The following is a 19,426-nucleotide window of genomic DNA, read 5'->3' on the forward strand; positions in this document are numbered from 1 at the left end:
GTCAAGCAACCATAAATTCTTACTCATAATGTCATAATATCAAAATAATTAGTGTAATGAAGGAATGGGTATGCATTAAGCTGGAATGTGTTGCTTTAACAATTTAACACCATTACTAATGCACCTCTGCAATGTTACAAAGCCAATTCAGTGATAGGTGACCTCCCCAAGATGCTTTGTTTGATCTAAGACTTTTCCAAGTTTATTGTCTTCTCCGATGTTGACAGCAATTGTTGACAGTGTTGAAGATCTGCTACAGTGCCTTACACAAAATCTGGTCTAAACCTCCTTGACCTTTTTTCATATTTTTGTCAGTGCCTCTGAGTTTCATTCATTTAAATGAGGATAAATGAGTTCTTACTGTGAAAAAAATAATGAATTAAAAATATAAACTGAAATATCATAATTGGTTGTCTCCACCTCCCTGAATTAATACTTTAGGGAAGCACCTTTGCCAGCAATGACAGTCATGGGTCTACCGAGACCTAGATTTGGCAATATTCAAAAAGTGAACATTTTGTAGACTTTCTATATGCACTGTACTTTTTTGTACTTTCAATGCACTGGTTTGTGCTGATAAACCACGAGGTGGCGTTGAGGAGTTCACTGAATATCATTTCAATTTCACTGAACCCAGTAATTTTGAGTTGTGCAAAAGGCTTAACTATTGCAATTACCAATTTGTACTAATAATTGTGAAGTTACTCACCGAACAGGTACTTACAATGTCATTCAATATAATTACATCGCAACTACTTCCCTACCTTTTCATGAAATAGACGTGTTAGCGATCTCTTTTTTCGCACATATTCCCACCAGTGAACAATTCTCAAATGAAAGATGCTGATCCTTAACACATTTTTTAAGCACGCAATAGTATTCTTAATCAAAATGCGCACTTTTAATAATCCTGATTATATATCTTGCAATAGAAATAACTACACGCATAGGAACTAAGTATCGCTAGAGCTGGTTTCCAGACGGATCGTTTTAATCCCGTGTACGGAAACAATAGCACACAACACCGGAAAAGGTCGTCTTCTCTGGCTCATTTCTGTTGCTTGGACCAGTATTGGGTAAAAAGGTAATGGGAATTGTATTACATATTTTATTTGAAGATAATAAACGTGTGCGACACAATGCTCAATTTCAGTAAATACACGCGAGAAGATAGATTATACCAGGCTTCTTTGTTTTAATGTTTTCTTTCATCAACACACCTATTTACAAACCTCATTGCGTGATAGGCCTAAACTACACACCGACTTAAAAATAAACAGATATTATGATTGTTAGAGTACAATTCATAACTTAAGTGGTTAAAGTTACTCTCCACCGCTTCAGTATAACTTACCTTTTTCAATACTTTTTTTTAAATGTATTTTTTTAATGTGCAGTTGTACCTAGTTACATATGATGAACTGCAAATTAAATTATTTTCTCCAAGCCCCAAACTATGCCACGTTTTCTCCTATGTATTTTTAACATGAAAAATTGGTCATGTGAAATAATAAATACATTTGATTCGTTAACTTACTTTTTTGTTTTTCCCTGTACTCATTTGCATTGAGATGTCGACTTTTCTTTCGGCAGATCCAGTATGGACTATTCCAGAGCATCCATGTATGAAGAAAGGCCTCCACTTATTGATTGTAAAGTAAGTTTAGACGCATGATTTTCATATACGATTTCTTTTGAATGTTAAAGTATGTGTGTATATATATATATATATATATATATATACACACACACACACACACACGTGCGTTCATTCAACTGTACAAACATCATTGTAAACATTGGGGTTAGGGACAGTAATATTGCTTGTGTTAATTGTCTTAGTATCGTGTCTTTTTTATTTATTTACAGATTTGTGAAGTGAAGGTTCAGGGTGAGACGAATTACAAGATACATGTGACCACTCCTCAACACTACAAGGTAAAAGCAGAATCACAAGTCAATTGGTGTTGGTGGGCAGATGGATCTGTTTGGTTTGAGACAGTCAAGTATACTTTACAATGAAACCTGTCAAAAATACCGGGCAGTTTCAGTAATGGGATGTTTTATTTAATCTGGATTGAAGAAACAGGACTATTTCAAAGCATCCTAGACAAACTTGTTAGACCCTTTATCCTTTTTTTTTTTTTTTTTTTTTACATTTTTTTTTTTTTAATTACAGTATTAAAGTAAATTCTAGGTTTTTAACAATTCGTTTTTTTGTTGTGCTTTCTTATGGTAAACTCAAATTATGACCACTTTTTTTTGTGCAAGGGGGGAGAAAACAGTATATGCTGGAATCTGCTGGCAGCCGCATGAATGGTAAAACAAAAGAAATCTGAAAAAATAACTGGGTGTGTTTGATTGCCAATTTAATCCCTGCACGCTTTGGACAGAATTGCTGCTGATGCTCCATAATGAAATGTGGACATGAAGAGTGTCTTTCTTGGTTTGCTTAATTTAATTCTGTAATGAATCATTCTTATTGCGTTGAGCTCTCATTTAAATGCATTAATCAAGCTTTAATTCGGACTGAGATGCAATCTCATTGAGTCTTCACTAGTATTTCTATTCTACACTCTTGATTTTGCCAGTTGGTGCAATTCTGCAAAACTCTGCTTTGGTTCTTCCAACATGAGAGGTTTTGTTTCCTCCATGCCCAATTTCATTTTCTAATAAGGCTCTGACTTTTGTAAAGTGATTTGAAGTTCAGGATTTCTGACAACTCCAAGACACACATGTACAAGGTAAATAGTTTAATTTGGCATAGACTCGCTTGATTAACAATCGATGATTTGGCTATGAGGACGACGCCACTGGAACACCCCCACTAGGTGGAATGAGCCAATTTGCTGCTTCAAAGGCAGTGTTTGGGGTAGAGGAGGGATGCAAAGCCACAAATGTCGGGAAACTACATTTGTTGCTGAATACTTGTGCTCGGTAAAACGGAAGACACGCACCTCCCAAACTTCAGTTTTTTGCAACAATGATCCAAACTTTGTGGCTATGCTAGCAACAGTGGACATTAATTGTGCTGTATGTGAACACACGGACAAGGTGTGTGTATTCCTTTTTGTTTCTACAACAAAATCACCTTGAAGAGGAAACCTTTTGTGCCTGAAGTGTCACAAGGCTTTGGGAGATTCTCCTACACTTTTATTCTTCAGGTAGTTAATTTAGAACATGGTTTACCTTATTCATTTAATTGATTTTGGTTGATTCATTCCTTACACTTGGTTTGATTATTTCTGTTCAAAAGTTACATCACGATGATCCTATTGTCTCAAAGAAATGTAATGCATGTGATATTAAAATGGATATACACCGATCAGCCATAACATTATGACCACCTGCCTAATATTGTGTAGGTCCCCCTTTTGCCGCCAAAACAGCCCTGACCCGTCAAGGCATGGATTCCACTAGACCTCTGAAGGGGTGCTGTGGTATCTGGCACCAAGACGTTAGCAGCAGATCCTTTAAGTCCTGTAAGTTGCGAGGTGGGGCCTCCATGGATCGGACTTGTTTGTCCAGCACATCCCACAGATGCTCGATTGGATTGATATCTCTGGAATTTGGAGGCCAACTCAACACCTTGAACTTGTGATTCATCAGACCAGGCCACTTTCTTCCATTGCTCCGTGGTCCAGTTCTGATGCTCACGTGCACATTGTAGGCGCTTTCGGCAGTGGACAGGGGTCAGCACGGGCACCCTGACTGGTCTATGGCTACGCAGCCTCATGCACTGTGTGTTCTGACACCTTTCTATCAGAACCAGCATTAACTTTTTCAGCAATTTGAGCTACAGTAGCTCGTCTGTTGGATCAGACCACATGGACCAGCATTCGCTCCCCACATGCATTTTCCTTCCTTGGACCACTTTTGATAGGTACTGACCACTGCAGACCGGGAACACCCCACAAGAGCTGCAGTTTTGGAGATGCTCTGACCTAGTCATCTAGCCATCACAATTTGGCCCTTGGCAAAGTCGCTCAGATCCTTATGCTTGCCCATTTTTCCTGCTTCTAACACATCAACTTTGAGGACAAAATGTTCACTTGCTCCCTAATACAGTGAGGGGAAAAAAGTATTTGATCCCCCGCTGATTTTGTATGTTTGCCCACTGACAAAGAAATGATCAGTCTATAATTTTAATGGTAGGTGTATTTTAACAGTGAGAGACAGAATAACAGCAAAACAATCCAGAAAAACGCATTTCAAAAAAGTTATTATTTGCATGTTAATGAGGGAAATACGTATTTGATCCCCTATCAATCAGCAAGATTTCTGGCTCCCAGGTGTCTTTTATACAGGTAACGAGCTGAGATTAGGAGCACTCTCTTAAAGGGAGTGCTCCTAATCTCAGCTCGTTACCTGTATAAAAGACACCTGTCCACAGAAGCAATCAATCAATCAGATTCCAAACTCTCCACCATGACCAAGACCAAAGAGCTGTCCAAGGATGTCAGGGACAAGATTGTAGACCTACACAAGGCTGGAATGGGCTACAAGACCATCAGCAAGCAGCTTGGTGAGAAGGTGACAACAATTGGTGCGATTATTCGCAAATGGAAGAAACACAAAATAACTGTCAGTCTCCCTCGGTCTGGGGCTCCATGCAAGATCTCACCTCGTGGAGCTTCAATGATCATGAGAATGGTGAGGAATCAGCCCAGAACTACACAGGAGGATCTTGTTAATGATCTCAAAGCAGCTGGGACCATAGTCACCAAGAAAACAATTGGTAACGCACTACGCCATGAAGGACTGAAATCCTGCAGCACCCGCAAGGCCCCCCTGCTCAAGAAAGCACATGTACAGGCCCGTCTGAAGTTTGCCAATGAACATCTGAATGATTCAGAGGAGAACTGGGTGAAAGTGGTCTCAGATGAGACCAAAATCAAGCTCTTTGGCATCAACTCAACTCGCCGTGTTTGGAGGAGGAGGAATGACCCCAAGAACACCATCCCCACCGTCAAACATGGAGGTGGAAACATTATGCTTTGGGGGTGTTTTTCTGCTAAGGGGACAGGACAACTGCACTGCATCAAAGGGACGATGGACGGGGCCATGTACCGTCAAATCTTGGGTGAGAACCTCCAGGGAAGGAGGGAACAGCCAGGGCATTGAAAATGGGTCGTGGATGGGTATTCCAGCATGACAGTGACCCAAGACACATGGCCAAGGCAACAAGGAGTGGCTCAAGAAGAAGCACATTAAGGTCCTGGAGTGGCCTAGCCAGTCTCCAGACCTTAATCCCATAGAAAATCTGTGGAGGGAGCTGAAGGTTCGAGTTGCCAAACGTCAGCCTCGAAACCATAATCACTTGGAGAGGATCTGCAAAGAGGAGTGGGACAAAATCCCTCCTGAGATGTGTGCAAACCTGGTGGCCAACTACAAGAAACGTCTGACCTCTGTGATTGCCAACAAGGGTTTTGCCACAAAGTACTAAGTCGAAGGAGTCAAATACTTATTTCCCTCATTCACATGCAAATCAATTTATAACTTTTTTGAAATGCATTTTTCTGGATTTTTTTGTTGTTATTCTGTCTCTCACTGCTAAAATATACCTACCATTCAAATTATAGACTGATCATTTCTTTGTCAGTGGGCAAACGTACAAAATCAGCAGGGGATCAAATACTTTTTTCCCCCACTGTATATCCCACCCACTGACAGGCGCCATGATAACGAGATTATCAGTGTTATTCACTTCACCTGTCAGTGGTCATAATGTTAAGTCTGATCAGTGTAAATCCATCACATTCAGTTGTGTATTTAGGGATATTTATTTCCTTTATCCCATTAGATAGGCAATGGGTGATTTTAAATGTCAAGTTGCATAAGCAAAATCTTTCATATCCATTTAAGTCACCATGTACATCTAGAATTACTCTGTCTCTATAATGTGGGTACATCTGAGGGCATAGTTAGGATTCTTTGAACTTCTGCTTGCTCAGTTGCCCCCCCTTGAACAACACAGGTTTTTTTTTTTTTTTTTTTTTAACACAAGGGCTCATGTTCTGCCCCAAGCTCTCATTAGTTACGTGTCCAAGCCCACCCCCCCCATTCCCCCCGCACTTTCATCCACTGCGACTACACCCCCCCGCTTGACAATCAGTCAGCACCTACACCACCCCCCACGCACTCAACGGTCGACCAGACCCCCAATTCAGTACCTGACCACCCTGCCTATGCGTGTAGATGCTGTAGATTCTCCGAAGATGCCTACTTCTCAGGTATTTTACTTGTCTGTTTGAGTTTCCATATTGTGAAGATCCAACGACCAACGTATGGAAATTGGTTTTACTTTTGTCATTTAATTCTGGTAAGATTTATACCTGGTGAGATGCATGGCATGTACGGTGCCCTAACTACATAGCCCTGTTGCTGATCTTAAGGTGTCTGTTTGTTCTGTGTTGCATACTTTCATACCGGCTAAATTACATTATGCAACAGAACTTCTCCAGTCACCTGCCAGCTATATTCCATCTTTCAACAATACCAACTTTCTCAAACATGGTTGTGAACTTGGCATAATATTAACTCTGGCATATTCAAGCTATTGGAAGCTTTTTGAGCAGGGTTTATCACATACAGAATGATCAACTAAATGGAGAAGCTATGAAGGGTTTTACATTTGAATTTATCAAGTAATATTTTGGAGGTATAAAAAGTGGATTATACGCATTTAAATATTGTTTTCCCGAGATGGGATTAATTTTGCTATGTTCAACCATCTGAGTTATAGAAACATGGACCTTCAGGTACTATATTTAAAATAAACATGTTATTTCATAACTGATTGACTGACTGTACTTGTTTTTCCGGATGCATTACACAGAAAGAAGATGCCCTTGTTGCGTGTGGTAAGTAAGCTTAGCCATTTTTCCTTTTTATACCTTCAGATGTGATGTCCTAGCATGATATGGTCTGTTTCTTGTCCCGATTTGTGTTTTTGGTGGCTGCTATCACGTAGCCTTCATGAAGATCTATGTGGATCAATACTTTGGCTGCCTTTTTGGTTTTTGTTTATTTGATCCTATATGCATATCCAGGATAAATGCATTAATGTGTGGGGATTTTATGAAAAAAGAAGAATAACTGAAGTAAAGCAATGCTCACTTCTTTGCTGGACAGCATATTCAAAGGATTATATATATATATATATATATATATTTTATATATATTTTTTTTTTTCTGGACATTTTGTACTTGAAAAACATATTTTGAATCTCTTCAGCACACCTGGACCTTTTACGTAATCTGCAATAGAAACCTTCAGATTGCATACTTCAACAATGACTCATCTTAAAGAAGAACTTGATGTAGTTTGAAAACACGTTTATGATGTTGACATAGAATGCGAGTCATTGTAGAATAACTGTCTTCAACTTTCAAACGAGAATTTGGATGTGGCTGAAAAAATCTGTAATCTCGTAGTTTAATGTTCAAATTCAGGGTATTCTTCAGGGCTTTCTATAGTTTTTTTGTTTCAACTATTACTTTCCATGACAGAAATTACCAACAAAAAACATTAATCTGTCCTGACTATTAAATATAACTTTCAATAATTAATTTCTGATTTTGTTGTTACACTACAAGAAGAGAACTCAGCAGTCACTCCTTATAAATGTTTTAAATTTTCACCAACCAGTGATTCAGAGTATTCAGCTTTCCATAGAGAATTTCCTTTGGTATCTCGAGGCTGGCGTTTGTTTTTAACAGATGCCACCATTGAACAAAATAAGAAAGTACTGACGAGAACTCTGCACAATTCTGGACTTGCATATTAAGTGGCACAATAGGACACTGTAACTCCATTCTTTATACTTAAGCAACATGAAAATTTGCTTATTATGTTCTGATATGGGCCAGGTAATGGCAGATTCACCATTTATTTAATTGTCATCTTTACATATCACAAGCACTATCCAGTCACACAAGCAGTGTTTTCACTGCTCTCTTTGGATAGATGGTCATTGGCACAGTCAGGCAGAAGTCTGTTTTGGACCATCCTGATATATTTGTGCACATTGTTGAATGAAGACTCACGGAGAAGAGTTCCACCACCATACGCAGTCTGAAAACCAGGATTCACTAGAACAAATTACATCGTTTCAAAAGACAAACTTGAAATGTAAATGTACCTGTTCTCTTGAGAGTCTGAGATTTCCCACTTCTCACATCCCCTTACAAAATCTAAGGGTTTGCTGTGGCCTGTACCTGTTCATAGAGCTAGCAATCCATTTCTAGTTATTGTGCAACTGGAATGGGCCTCTAAGAATCTCTTCTGTCTATTTCATTATATGAGGTCAGTATAAATAAAATAAAGGGGAGGAAAACAAAACCAAAGAAGGAAATCCCTAAACGGTAGCACTACATTTTCCAAACCCGAGGACCTACATGCAGAAGAGCAATATATATCCAGTTTCTAATTGTTCTGCACAACATTACACTTCCTCCAAAGTACCAGTGATCCTGCATAATACTCCTGCATAAAGCACTCCTCCCCTCTAATAGTCTTGTCTGCCAAAAAGATCTCAACTCACTTGAGGAACCACTAAGTGTCCTCTTTATAAGTATTTTTGGTTTAAAAGCCACTGTCTGTTGCTTTAAGGGACCCCAACATCATCTCTTGGATTTAGCTTAATCTACACACGTTGGGCAACCTGGCAAGCTTTTTCTGGACTTCTCGCTACAATCACCAAATTTTCTCAGTCTCAGGATGCAGGGACAACAAAGTGTTGCTGGAAATTACATGGTTGTACCTACTTAATACAAAGAAATTCCTGTGCTGTGGGAGACATATGCATTACCATTAATAGATGTGATTGTAATGTCTGTAAGTGTATTTCTGCATGTGTGTATATGTATGTAAATGCCCCCAAGAAACGCTTTTCTGGGTCACAAAGAATTAATAAGAACCCATGATATAGCACTCATTGCAATACAGCTGAAGTATGAAGCTGGAGCTCCAAGTTCACTAAAAACACCCATGTGTTTCATGGGATTTCCTAGTTCCTAGAGGACAGGCTTGGAGTGGCTGAATGGCACATGCCTGGTGGGCCGCCAGTATGGTGAACGTTTTGGGCCAGAATCTCTCCGATAGGACCTCGGATCGGTGCATTGCTTAGAATGGCCCCCCACCCACATGGCCGTTCGACATTTACAATCGCTGACAATTCAGCACAAACCCCCTTCCCCCTGCTCCGCAATCCGTCGGTACCCCCCTGGTTTGGGCTGCTTTTGCGATTGAAATCCAAGGCTGCTTCAAGCTCTCAATCCGACCCTGGCTGAGGACAATGTTGTGATGGCATTCCCTGAAAAAGCACCTGTCACTGTCCAGTCAGCTCTCCAAGTCCTGTGCTGTGACTTTGATGTGCAGTTTTCGCATCGCATCACTTATAACAGCACATAGTCTCCAGGCATGTTTTGCATCATTCTCTTTTCTGAACTCATTCACTCTGGTGTGTTACTGAACAACTTGAGGAGAGAGCCTAAGGAACTGTTGTCTCTTAATGGGAATGGACATCTTACTTACCAGAGGAACCTATTAGTGTGTGCCTTATACACTCACTGGACTGAGACTGGCATGAACACACTTTCTTGGCTACTAAACTGAAAACGTCAGAATCACCAGCTAAGTTCTCAGTCCGTTGAATGGCATGCATGGAACAATGGAGTCACCCATTACTCCACAAAGGGCTTCTCTATATCCTATTATCAGGTTCTACATGCTCAGTATGGCAATTTCATGACCTCTTGATTTAGGTCTCTCATCCACTGCCCCTAGATAGTTTGGAGGCTGTTTATTTGTGTTGGTATTGCTACACACAGCTGATCTGGCTATAATGCCAATGACTAAGGTATTTCAGGTTGGATCCCAGGCTTGGGTCCCAAATCTTACATAGGTCAGTGTGGGCGGATGGACCTTGTGGTGTAAGGTAAATAACTATAAGTGGTGCTCACCCATAAAAATCACTTTATACAATACAAATTGTGAGTGTGACATGGTGTGTATGGTGCTCATTTGGGGGGCACACAGTGAACTTGCTCAATGCTCACACACACAAACTTACAGTGAGCTTTGTGATCAACTTTTCAGTAACATTTATATTGTTCATGGTCAATGGTTAGTGTAGCCTACATGATAAGGAAGCCAAGGTAGTGGCTTCAGAATGGATTTGCCACCTTAAAATTTATTTTCTTATTGGATGAATTTGCTTATTAAAATTGCTAATTTTATATTGTTTTTTGTATTTAATTCCACTCTTCAGTGCAAGGTGTTCACATTATTTTCTGTATTGACAATGCATCAGAAGTATGTATTATTCTGACTAATGCAAAATGTGGTAGAAAACATTAAACTTGATTGGTAGGGAAGTTTCAGGAAAACCTGCTTTTATGTCTTCACATGTTACTGAGGAGGATTTCTATATAAATGAAGATGGCAAAGGCTAGGGGTTTTAATTTTGAATATACTCCAGATTATCTATATAGACTGGGGGGCGATGACTCAAAATAATTTTAACAAGAATCTATCAGCCACTCTTACTTACAGAACAATTATCGTCTTTTGGTAATAGAATTTAAAATTTGCATTATTATGGTATTACGCATTTTCCCATTTTCTACAATGGGAAACCTAATTCATTATCAAATATCAATTATCCAAATATCTATCCACATGAATTTCAGGTAAAATCAGAAGACGCTTCTCTGCCCCGAAATGGAGAGACCTAATGGAATACCTGGATTATCTCAAACTAGATGAGCCCATAATTGGTAAATAATCATTTTATTTTATTTTTGTAAAATAGATTGTCAACAATCATTTAAGAAAACCTATAAATGTTATGTACATGTGTTATCTTGTGGTACGTTTTCTGATCTTCTTGAACTATTCTGGTTCATGAGGACTATGCTGTACGTTTAGCAAGGGACATTTTAAGATGAAGTAGCTATGTGATAACTGTTATGTACTGAATGCTGTTGAAATTTTACTTTGAGTTATACTTTGTAAATTAGAGTAAACAAATGCCATTATGTGCTGCAGGGATATTATGGTGAATACCTAATAACATGAATAAGCTTCATATCAGGTATTTTGATACTTTATGGCTTTGGTTGCATACATTTAGGGTTATTGTTTCAGGACTCCTATTAATCCACAATATGAATTAGACAAAAATATACAGATGTTTGTATTTTACTCAAGTTTTAAAATATTCTGCTGTCATTTGTTGCTGTTATTTATTTACTCTTTAGGTGTACATCATGTTGTTGAGGTTGATCCCAAACAACCAGGAAATCCTCTGAAGTACTTGTGCAGACTGTGTTTCTTTGAGGAAGAAATGTCTGGTGTTGCTTTACACCTTGTTAGTCGGAAACACAGGCAGAAATACTTGGTACGGTTGGATTAGTCTGCGCTGTTTATATTGTTTGTATTGAATCTTATTTTATAGAAACAAGATTAATAAATACCCACAAATAATCACAGTAGTATAAAGTTAGAAGCAAAACATTTTACATTTAAATTGACCTGTATATTTAATAGTTTCGTTTATTTAGTTAGTCTAATGTTTGTAATCATGTTTAAACAAGCTACAAAAGCTGTGTGTTCCACAGTATACTGTGGTGGCAGGGCTGCAATTTAACAACATGGAAGTGGCTAAACAGTGTTGTGTGTACTTTTACAGGAAACCCATCGTCCTGATTTAGTAACATGGGATGAGAACAATACTGCCCAGCTTGGAAAAGTCCTCAGGGCAAAAGCTGAGATTGTTGAACGGCAGGAAGGGCGAGGAGTGATAGAGGTACATTTTTAACCCCATTTCCAGGTTATTAACATTATAATAACACGTTATTAGCACTTTACATACCACCCCATTATTTTTGGATCCTCTATTATCTGAGAAATAAATTGTATTTTTATCAAAACAACAAAAAAGAGGTACAGCATTGCGCAATCGTCCATTTATCAGAGTGTACACAAGTTTTTTTTATACAATAGACGCATCACAATATACTAACCCCCTGTACATATGAACGTAGTGTATTGTTTTCCATTTTACAGAAATGTCAACTTATGCAAGTTGGGGAGAGTGCATATGTGTGTGGTAATGGTAATTAGTCCCTCTGTTTTATAATATTAAAATTTACCTTTTTCCCCCCCTTTTTCACTGTAGCGATCAAAGAAAGTCCTGGACACAAAACAAAAAGACAGACCTAGCTTTCTGAAATGTAAGTTGACATTAAAAACAATTATTTCAAAAATCACTCTCTGGCATGTTAAAGTTAAATTTACATTTGCTTTTTGAGTAAGAACAATAAAGATTACTTAATTTGTATTTACCATGTCATTAATACAGTAATACAATGTTGCTTGATTTTATAAATGTGTTTTTTTCCATTTGTCATTTAGTAGCTGTTCAGAGTCTTGCACGTGAGGAAGCCCGTAATAGACAACCTCATGGAAGTGATCTCGATAGATTTTCAAGTGATGCCGACCTCAGCAGGCCTTATTACAAAGTTGATCTTGATAAGCTCTCTCCAGAAGATGCTGGCAAAAGACAGAACTGGGAAGAAGGCCTCAATTCAAGATCACGCATGGATGAACGTGGAAGTCGTTATAGTGCCCAAGACACTGACCGATTCTCACTGGAGCATGACAGTAGACGGTACCGAGATGAATTTAATAGAGATCCCTATGAGAAGGACCGCAGTAGACCATATCACGATGATGATCGAAGACGACGACACCATGATGACGACTTGGAGAGAAGATATCCTGAGAACAGTTATTCCCTGAAACAAGCTGGAGAGCCTGAGAGGAAGTTGTCTAGGGGTGCAAGTCCTACTTTTTACGGAGATGGTCGAGACAGAAGATATCACGGTGATGCTGGGGAAAGATACTTCAACAGCGAGTCTACAAAATGCTATCCCAACCAGGAAACAATGGGAATGGAAGATTCATATGGTGAACCCAGTCACAGTTCGAACTATGGCAGAGATGCAGTTGAAAAAAGACAGTATGAGGAATTTCCAGGAGATGGAGAAGGTGGAACAGGAAAAAGGCAGATGCTTGTCAGTCATTCTGGAAGAAGTCTAAACCTGGGAAGGAATCAAAACGAGGACACTTCAAGAAGGCTTCATCTAGAGGGTGAATTGGGCAGAGGGCGAGTGCAAGATGATGGTTTAGAAAGAAGGCACACTCCTGAAGTTCGCTCAAGAAGGTATGGGAACTACAGCCTACAGCATGACTCTGGTAGGCGAAGTACAGAAGGCGACAGTGCAAGAAAGCTACCTGAAGCCTTCAAACGCTACCTTTCAGAGGAGCCAGGTGTTAAAGAAATGAGGACAGGCGTTAGGGGTTACAGTGAAAAATACCCGGAAGGTGGCCACAGTAACAGATTCACGACAGAAAGATCAACCGGAGGGTACCCTGTGGAAGATCAACTTGAAAGGTATCCATGTTAGATTTCATTACGAAAACTGCGTATTAGGTGTTTGATATCTGATACCAGGTCATGAATTACTCTCCTTAGACCCAAGGCTGAAACTTAGTGAAGACAAAATGATTCCCTAGAGGACCTAGAGTCCAAATGGCTTAGCTCTGCCTTGATTAGGTGTGCTTGAGGTTAGGGTGTCCTTCAGCTTGCTGCACAACAGGGACCCTAGTGGCTTACAGGGTACCCGTGAGTCCACAGTGCAGTAGCCCTGCAGTTAATTTAACATACATTTAAAAAATGGTTTATGTAACGTGATTCACATTTAAACTGTGTATTTCTCACAATATTATAAATTAAGTAGATACATTTAATGAATCTTCATAGTGTAAAATCTCCCTTATAACATTCTTTTATGGATTGCCAGTTTCTTCTTTGATCATTATTGCTTGGTGAATGCTTTAAATTTCTCCATAGGAACATGGATGAATATCCCAGTAAAAGGCCAAGACTGGATCCCATGGTCCAAAAGGTAGTTTCCAACATTTCACTCTTATATTAGAAAGTTAAAAACATTATTTTTTGGAAGAGGAAACTATCCATAGCATTGCATTTCTTTCAGCTTGCTGAGAGAGAAACCTGTGATGAGTAATGAGAAAATGTAGCATATACAGTAAGGGAAAAAAGTATTTGATCCCCTGCTGCTTTTGTACGTTTGCCCACTGACAAAGAAATGATCAGTATAATTTTAATGGTAGTTGTATTTTAACAGTGAGAGACAGAATAACAACAACAAAATCCAGAAAAACACATTTCAAAAAAGTTATAAATTGATTTGCATGTTAATGAGGGAAATACGTATTTGATCCCCTATCAATCAGCAAGATTTCTGGCTCCCAGGTGTCTTTTATACAGGTAACGAGCTGAGATTAGGAGCACTCTCTTAAAGGGAGTGCTCCTAATCTCAGCTCGTTACCTGTATAAAAGACACCTGTCCACAGAAGCAATCAATCAATCAGATTCCAAACTCTCCACCATGACCAAGACCAAAGAGCTGTCCAAGGATGTCAGGGACAAGATTGTAGACCTACACAAGGCTGGAATGGGCTACAAGACCATCGGCAAGCAGCTTGTGAGAAGATGACATCAGTTGGTGCGATTATTCGCAAATGGAAGAAACACAAAATAACTGTCAGTCTCCCTCGGTCTGGGGCTCCATGCAAGATCTCACCTCGAGGAGTTTCAATGATCATGAGAACGGTGAGGAATCAGCCCAGAACTACATGGGAGGATCTTGTTAATGATCTCAAGGCAGCTGGGACCATAGTCACCAAGAAAACAATTGGAAACACACTACGCCGTGAAGGACTGAAATCCTGCAGCGCCCGCAAGGTCCCCCTGCTCAAGAAAGCACATGTACAGGCCCATCTGAAGTTTGCCAATGAACATCTGAATGAATCAGAGGAGAACTGGGTGAAAGTGTTGTGGTCAAATGAGACCAAAATCGAGCTCTTTGGCATCAACTCAACTCGCCGTGTTTGGAGGAGGAGGAATGCTGCCTATGACCCCAAGAACACCATCCCCACCGTCAAACATGGAGGTGGAAACATTAAGCTTTGGGGGTGTTTTTCTGCTAAGGGGATAGGACAACTGCACCGCATCAAAGGGATGATGGACGGGGCCATGTACTGTCAAATCTTGGGTGAGAACCTCCTTCCCTCAGCCAGGGCATTGAAAATGGGTCGTGGATGGGTATTCCAGCATGACAATGACCCAAAACACACAGCCATGGCAACAAAGGAGTGGCTCAAGAAGAAGCACATTAAGGTCCTGGAGTGGCCTAGCCAGTCTCCAGACCTTAATCCCATAGAAAATCTGTGGAGGGAGCTGAAGCTTCGAGTTGCCAAACGTCAGCCTCGAAACCTTAATGACTTGGCGAGGATCTGCATAGAGGAGTGGGACAAAATCCCTCCTGAGATGTGTGCAAACCTGGTGGCCAACTACAAGAAACGTCTGACCTCTGTAATTGCCAACAAGGGTTTTGGCACCAAGTACTACGTCGAAGGGGTCAAATACTTATTTCCCTCATTAACATGCAAATCAATTTATAACTTTTTTGAAATGCGTTTTTCTGGATTTTTGTGTTGTTATTCTGTCTCTCACTGTTAAAATACACCTACCATTAAAATTATAGACTGAAAATTATACTTTGCCTATTTACAGTGAGGGAAAAAAGTATTTGATCCCCTGCTGATTTTGTACATTTGCCCACTGACAAAGAAATTATCAATTAGATTTTACGTTTACACCATAGAGATATGTTATGCAATCTTGATGATAGCTGGTGTGAATTCTTTACAATGACCAGTAAACCTTTACATTGGTGTCTGTGAATTAACTGAAATTAAGAAAAATAGGTTTGTGTGCATTTTAAATGTATTAATTACCAAATTGGATAAATCCCTTTTCTTTGTAATATGCTTTTATTAATTTAATCTTCTCATGTTTTACAGGATGCTTATCAAGAAAGTCATAGACCTTCAACAAATCCAAAACTAGGTCAAAGAGACATTTTGGACACACTGGTATGTTTCATGTTAGACTTGTAGAGCTTGATTTAGAGAAGTTATCTACGAAAATGTGTGTGTGTGTGAGAAGGATGGCAAAAGGTTGTCAAGGTTTTTGGGCTGACTTGAGTTTTGGAGTATTAAGGCAGTGCTTGGGAAAATGGAAGCCAGCACCATGCTGTTCTAACCAGTTATGTGGTATAAAGGGTTGCATTTAGCATTATCTTGTAAAAAGTGGATGTGTAAAGGCTGATAAAAACTAGAACTGACTCCAGAAAAAGGAATTTGTATTTGTTAAAGTCTCAGAATACATCTAAGGGTCCATGAAAAGTGGAGTGTATATCAATACATAGAGATTAAACCAGAAAGGGATATTGAAAATACTTTTGTCAGTGTGCTAAAAGTTTTTTTCCTCCCAGAAAAGCATTGAAATCGAGAGTATTGAAGATGCCGCCTTTATCAAAGATAAGCTGTGTGACCTTTTGAAGGAGTTTCAAGCAAATAAACACAAAGGAGGGCCTGTAAGTAACACCTAAAGCTAATGCTGGACAAATGTAAGATAATGCATTAGAAGTAAAGAGAAAATGTGAAGAGGTACTATGAAGAACATGCATTCTGAAATTGGCACCACTAAATATGTTTCTTGTTTTCTTTTGCTTTTCATTTCAGACTGCCAGTGCCAACCCAGTAATTTCAAAAGATTACAAACACATGAGTATGGGACCGGATGTGCCTCAGCGAGATCATTATGAAGGTAATTCACACAGCTGTAAATTGTGTGAAAGATGTGAAGGAAGGGTAACGTTCTGTTTATAGAATACACACAGTTCTTAATCAGTCGGGCATTAAACATTTGTGGGGAATAAAAAAAAAAAACGTAATTTCTTGACAGGGTGGGAATATTTCTGAAATCTCTGAGGAATATTTGCGGGGTGGGTATTGGCAAGTACCTTGTGATACGATATACATTATGATTCATCACGATATCACAGTTGAAATGATACTTACTGAAGTGCTATAGAAAACCTCAAATATTAGGCTATATTACTTCAAAGGACAAACTTTAGCGAATTTGCATTAACACCCCCTAATAAAATATAACTAACTAGCTAGCTAGCTAATGGCATGCATCCTATTATCGACACTGTTTTTCTCAGAAGCGGGATGACGTGTTGACAGCTGTTAGCTAGTGGGGTACCGGTACTGCAACTTTAAGTCATAAAGAGAAATTAAATCTTAATTTAAGAGTTTTGTAAGCATAGGTTAACATAATCCCTTTTTGTTTTCTGATCGCCAGTCAGTTCAATGTATACTGGCATCATGTTCTCAGTGATCAGAAATAATTGCCTTAACATTTATTATTAAAGACTTAACATTTATTATTTGTGATAAACAGTTGAGTTTGTTTTTAATGCATTTCATCCAAAAGAATCGGATGTCAGACAATGTGTTAGTGAACACAATATTTAGATTTATTTTCAACAAGAGAAGGGGCAAAGTGAGACTAAATGTATTTATTTTGCTGCAGTGGAAACTTCATTATGGGGGATAAAAAGTGCTGTATACACCCTGCACAAGGATACATCAATACCACATCTGGATAAATAACTACTACATCATATTTTATTTACTCCACAATGAAAAATAACTGTACCCAAGTTACTGGGGCTACACATGAGAAACAGACAAGCCTGTATTGATCTGTTAGTGTCTTTATTCTGATGTGGAAAGTTGATCAAGTTGTAGGTTTTCATATTTGTAACTTCTTTCTTTTTATGCAACTCATCTCTTCAGGGCTACAGAGGACAGTGTATGACGTCACGATGAGAGCTCGTAAAAATGTGGCTTTATCAGTCAATCAGAAACCGCGATGGTTCTCCTTTAAGAAAACAAACTTAATTTCCTTATTCTGTTTGCAGATCAAGGAACTGCAGTGCGTGGGTCAGTGGAAGCTCTTCAGTGGTCCGACTCTCAGTCCTACAAGCAGTCCACATCACTGGGCCGTTCCTCTTACCCCGAGAAGCCACATTACGCTCAGGAGCCGCAGAGGCACACCAGGAGGTTGTCTACAGAGAGCCCCTTCTACCCGTCGTCCTCTTCCTACAGTGATGCGTCCTTTAGTGGAGAAGCACGATCCTGGGCTGAGGACAGCAGGCCCAAAGACCTCCCCCATGGGAAACAGTCGTCTTTACAGAAGATCACATCAACTCTCTTGGAGCTTGTTTCACGCAGAGGTAAAATGTAAAAATACTGTGAATGCTTAGACTGGAAACATAGAGTGGTACATGTAGGCAATTTAAATTCAAAGCCTTTTCCTTAATTTTGTATGTGTTTTTTTTTTTTTTTTTTGTACACACTAAAAGGCCTATTGGTTTTTGGACATTAGATACTGGATACTGTGAAATCCCGACATTAGATTAAACAAGTGGACTCATTGTCACCCTTGTGTAACTTTCCTGCATCACCAGCTCTAAGCAACACTGTAGTTTCTGTCTTTTGAAATTACGTCTGTTAGATTGTTACACCTTATGTGATTTTAACAATCGTTCTTGTATATATTACGATTTCTGAAAATATAATGTAGTCACAGTATATTTGGTGCCATTTCTAACATTATTATGTATGTTTTCTTCTGCTGGACTGTAGTTCTAGTGCTGCTTCACTGTCGTATGTATTCTGTCAAAAATGGTTTCAGGATATGAGAATAAAAAAATAATCAGTGAAAGATGTCTATAGTGAAAAACCTTTTTTTTTTTTTTTTTCTCCAAACCCAGTACTTAAAATGCATGATTGTAAGTGATCTGCACATCTGTCTTGGCAACCACTCAAAAAGGCTTGTAAGTTTGGATTCCATTCTCCTTCCCAGGATTTCCAGCGACTGTGAAAGCAAAGGGAAAGAGAACAGCACTGGCTTAGCTTTTCTAGTTAGGCTATTGGTGTCACTAAACCTATAAGTCAATATCTGGACTTGGACATCCTTAACCAGGCAGCATAGGAATTCCATCATAGTCAATCCTAGTTTTTATAATTAGGAGTGATGTGGTTTGACTAGCAGACTAGCCTAGGCTGTAAATGAACTTGTTTAAGTCATGAGTTTGGCATGTCAATGTAGTGCACAACTGGTTCCTGTTCTTAATGAAATGAACTGCTTTGCACACCTGGTCCACTTTAAAACTATTCCCAAACCTATAAACCATGCTGGGTTGCCATTATTGAAATCCCCCCATCTAATGTAGATGCCGACCACTTTTCTGAGCCTTCATGTGGATGTTGAGGGGACCCTCTGGTAGATATAGAATCTGTAGACTCCCACATTGTGGTCAATCAACACCCTGTGCTTGACAGAGTCAGAAGCCATGAGAAACAGGGCCAGACAGGCTGAGCACAAAGAATCCAGTGTACTGCTGGGAAGCC

General features: G+C 39.3%; 1 protein-coding gene across 1 annotated transcript; it reads left to right on the forward strand.

Moving 5' to 3' along the window:
• Positions 1-993: 993 nt before the first annotated feature.
• LOC136760554 (uncharacterized) lies at positions 994-18,737 on the forward strand. Its single transcript, XM_066716001.1, has 14 exons — positions 994-1,084; positions 1,594-1,657; positions 1,870-1,938; positions 6,839-6,863; positions 10,696-10,782; positions 11,266-11,405; positions 11,697-11,813; positions 12,186-12,240; positions 12,422-13,463; positions 13,923-13,977; positions 15,959-16,030; positions 16,432-16,533; positions 16,682-16,766; positions 17,932-18,737. Exons 2-14 carry the CDS (start codon positions 1,601-1,603, stop codon positions 18,255-18,257), a joined length of 2,232 nt encoding a protein of 743 aa, XP_066572098.1. The 5' UTR covers positions 994-1,084; positions 1,594-1,600; the 3' UTR covers positions 18,258-18,737.
• Positions 18,738-19,426: the final 689 nt, after the last annotated feature.

This window comes from Amia ocellicauda, chromosome 10, assembly GCF_036373705.1.
Source record: "Amia ocellicauda isolate fAmiCal2 chromosome 10, fAmiCal2.hap1, whole genome shotgun sequence".
In the NCBI taxonomy this organism is placed as follows: domain Eukaryota; kingdom Metazoa; phylum Chordata; class Actinopteri; order Amiiformes; family Amiidae; genus Amia; species Amia ocellicauda.

Coding starts and splice junctions, on each gene's coding strand:
- LOC136760554 (XM_066716001.1), top strand. CDS start 1,601: ATGGACTATTCCAGAGCATCCATGTATGAAGAAAGGCCTCCACTTATT. Junction 11,406..11,696: donor AACACAGGCAGAAATACTTG/GTACGGTTGGAT, acceptor GTACTTTTACAG/GAAACCCATCGTCCTGATTT. Junction 16,031..16,431: donor GAGACATTTTGGACACACTG/GTATGTTTCATG, acceptor TTTTCCTCCCAG/AAAAGCATTGAAATCGAGAG.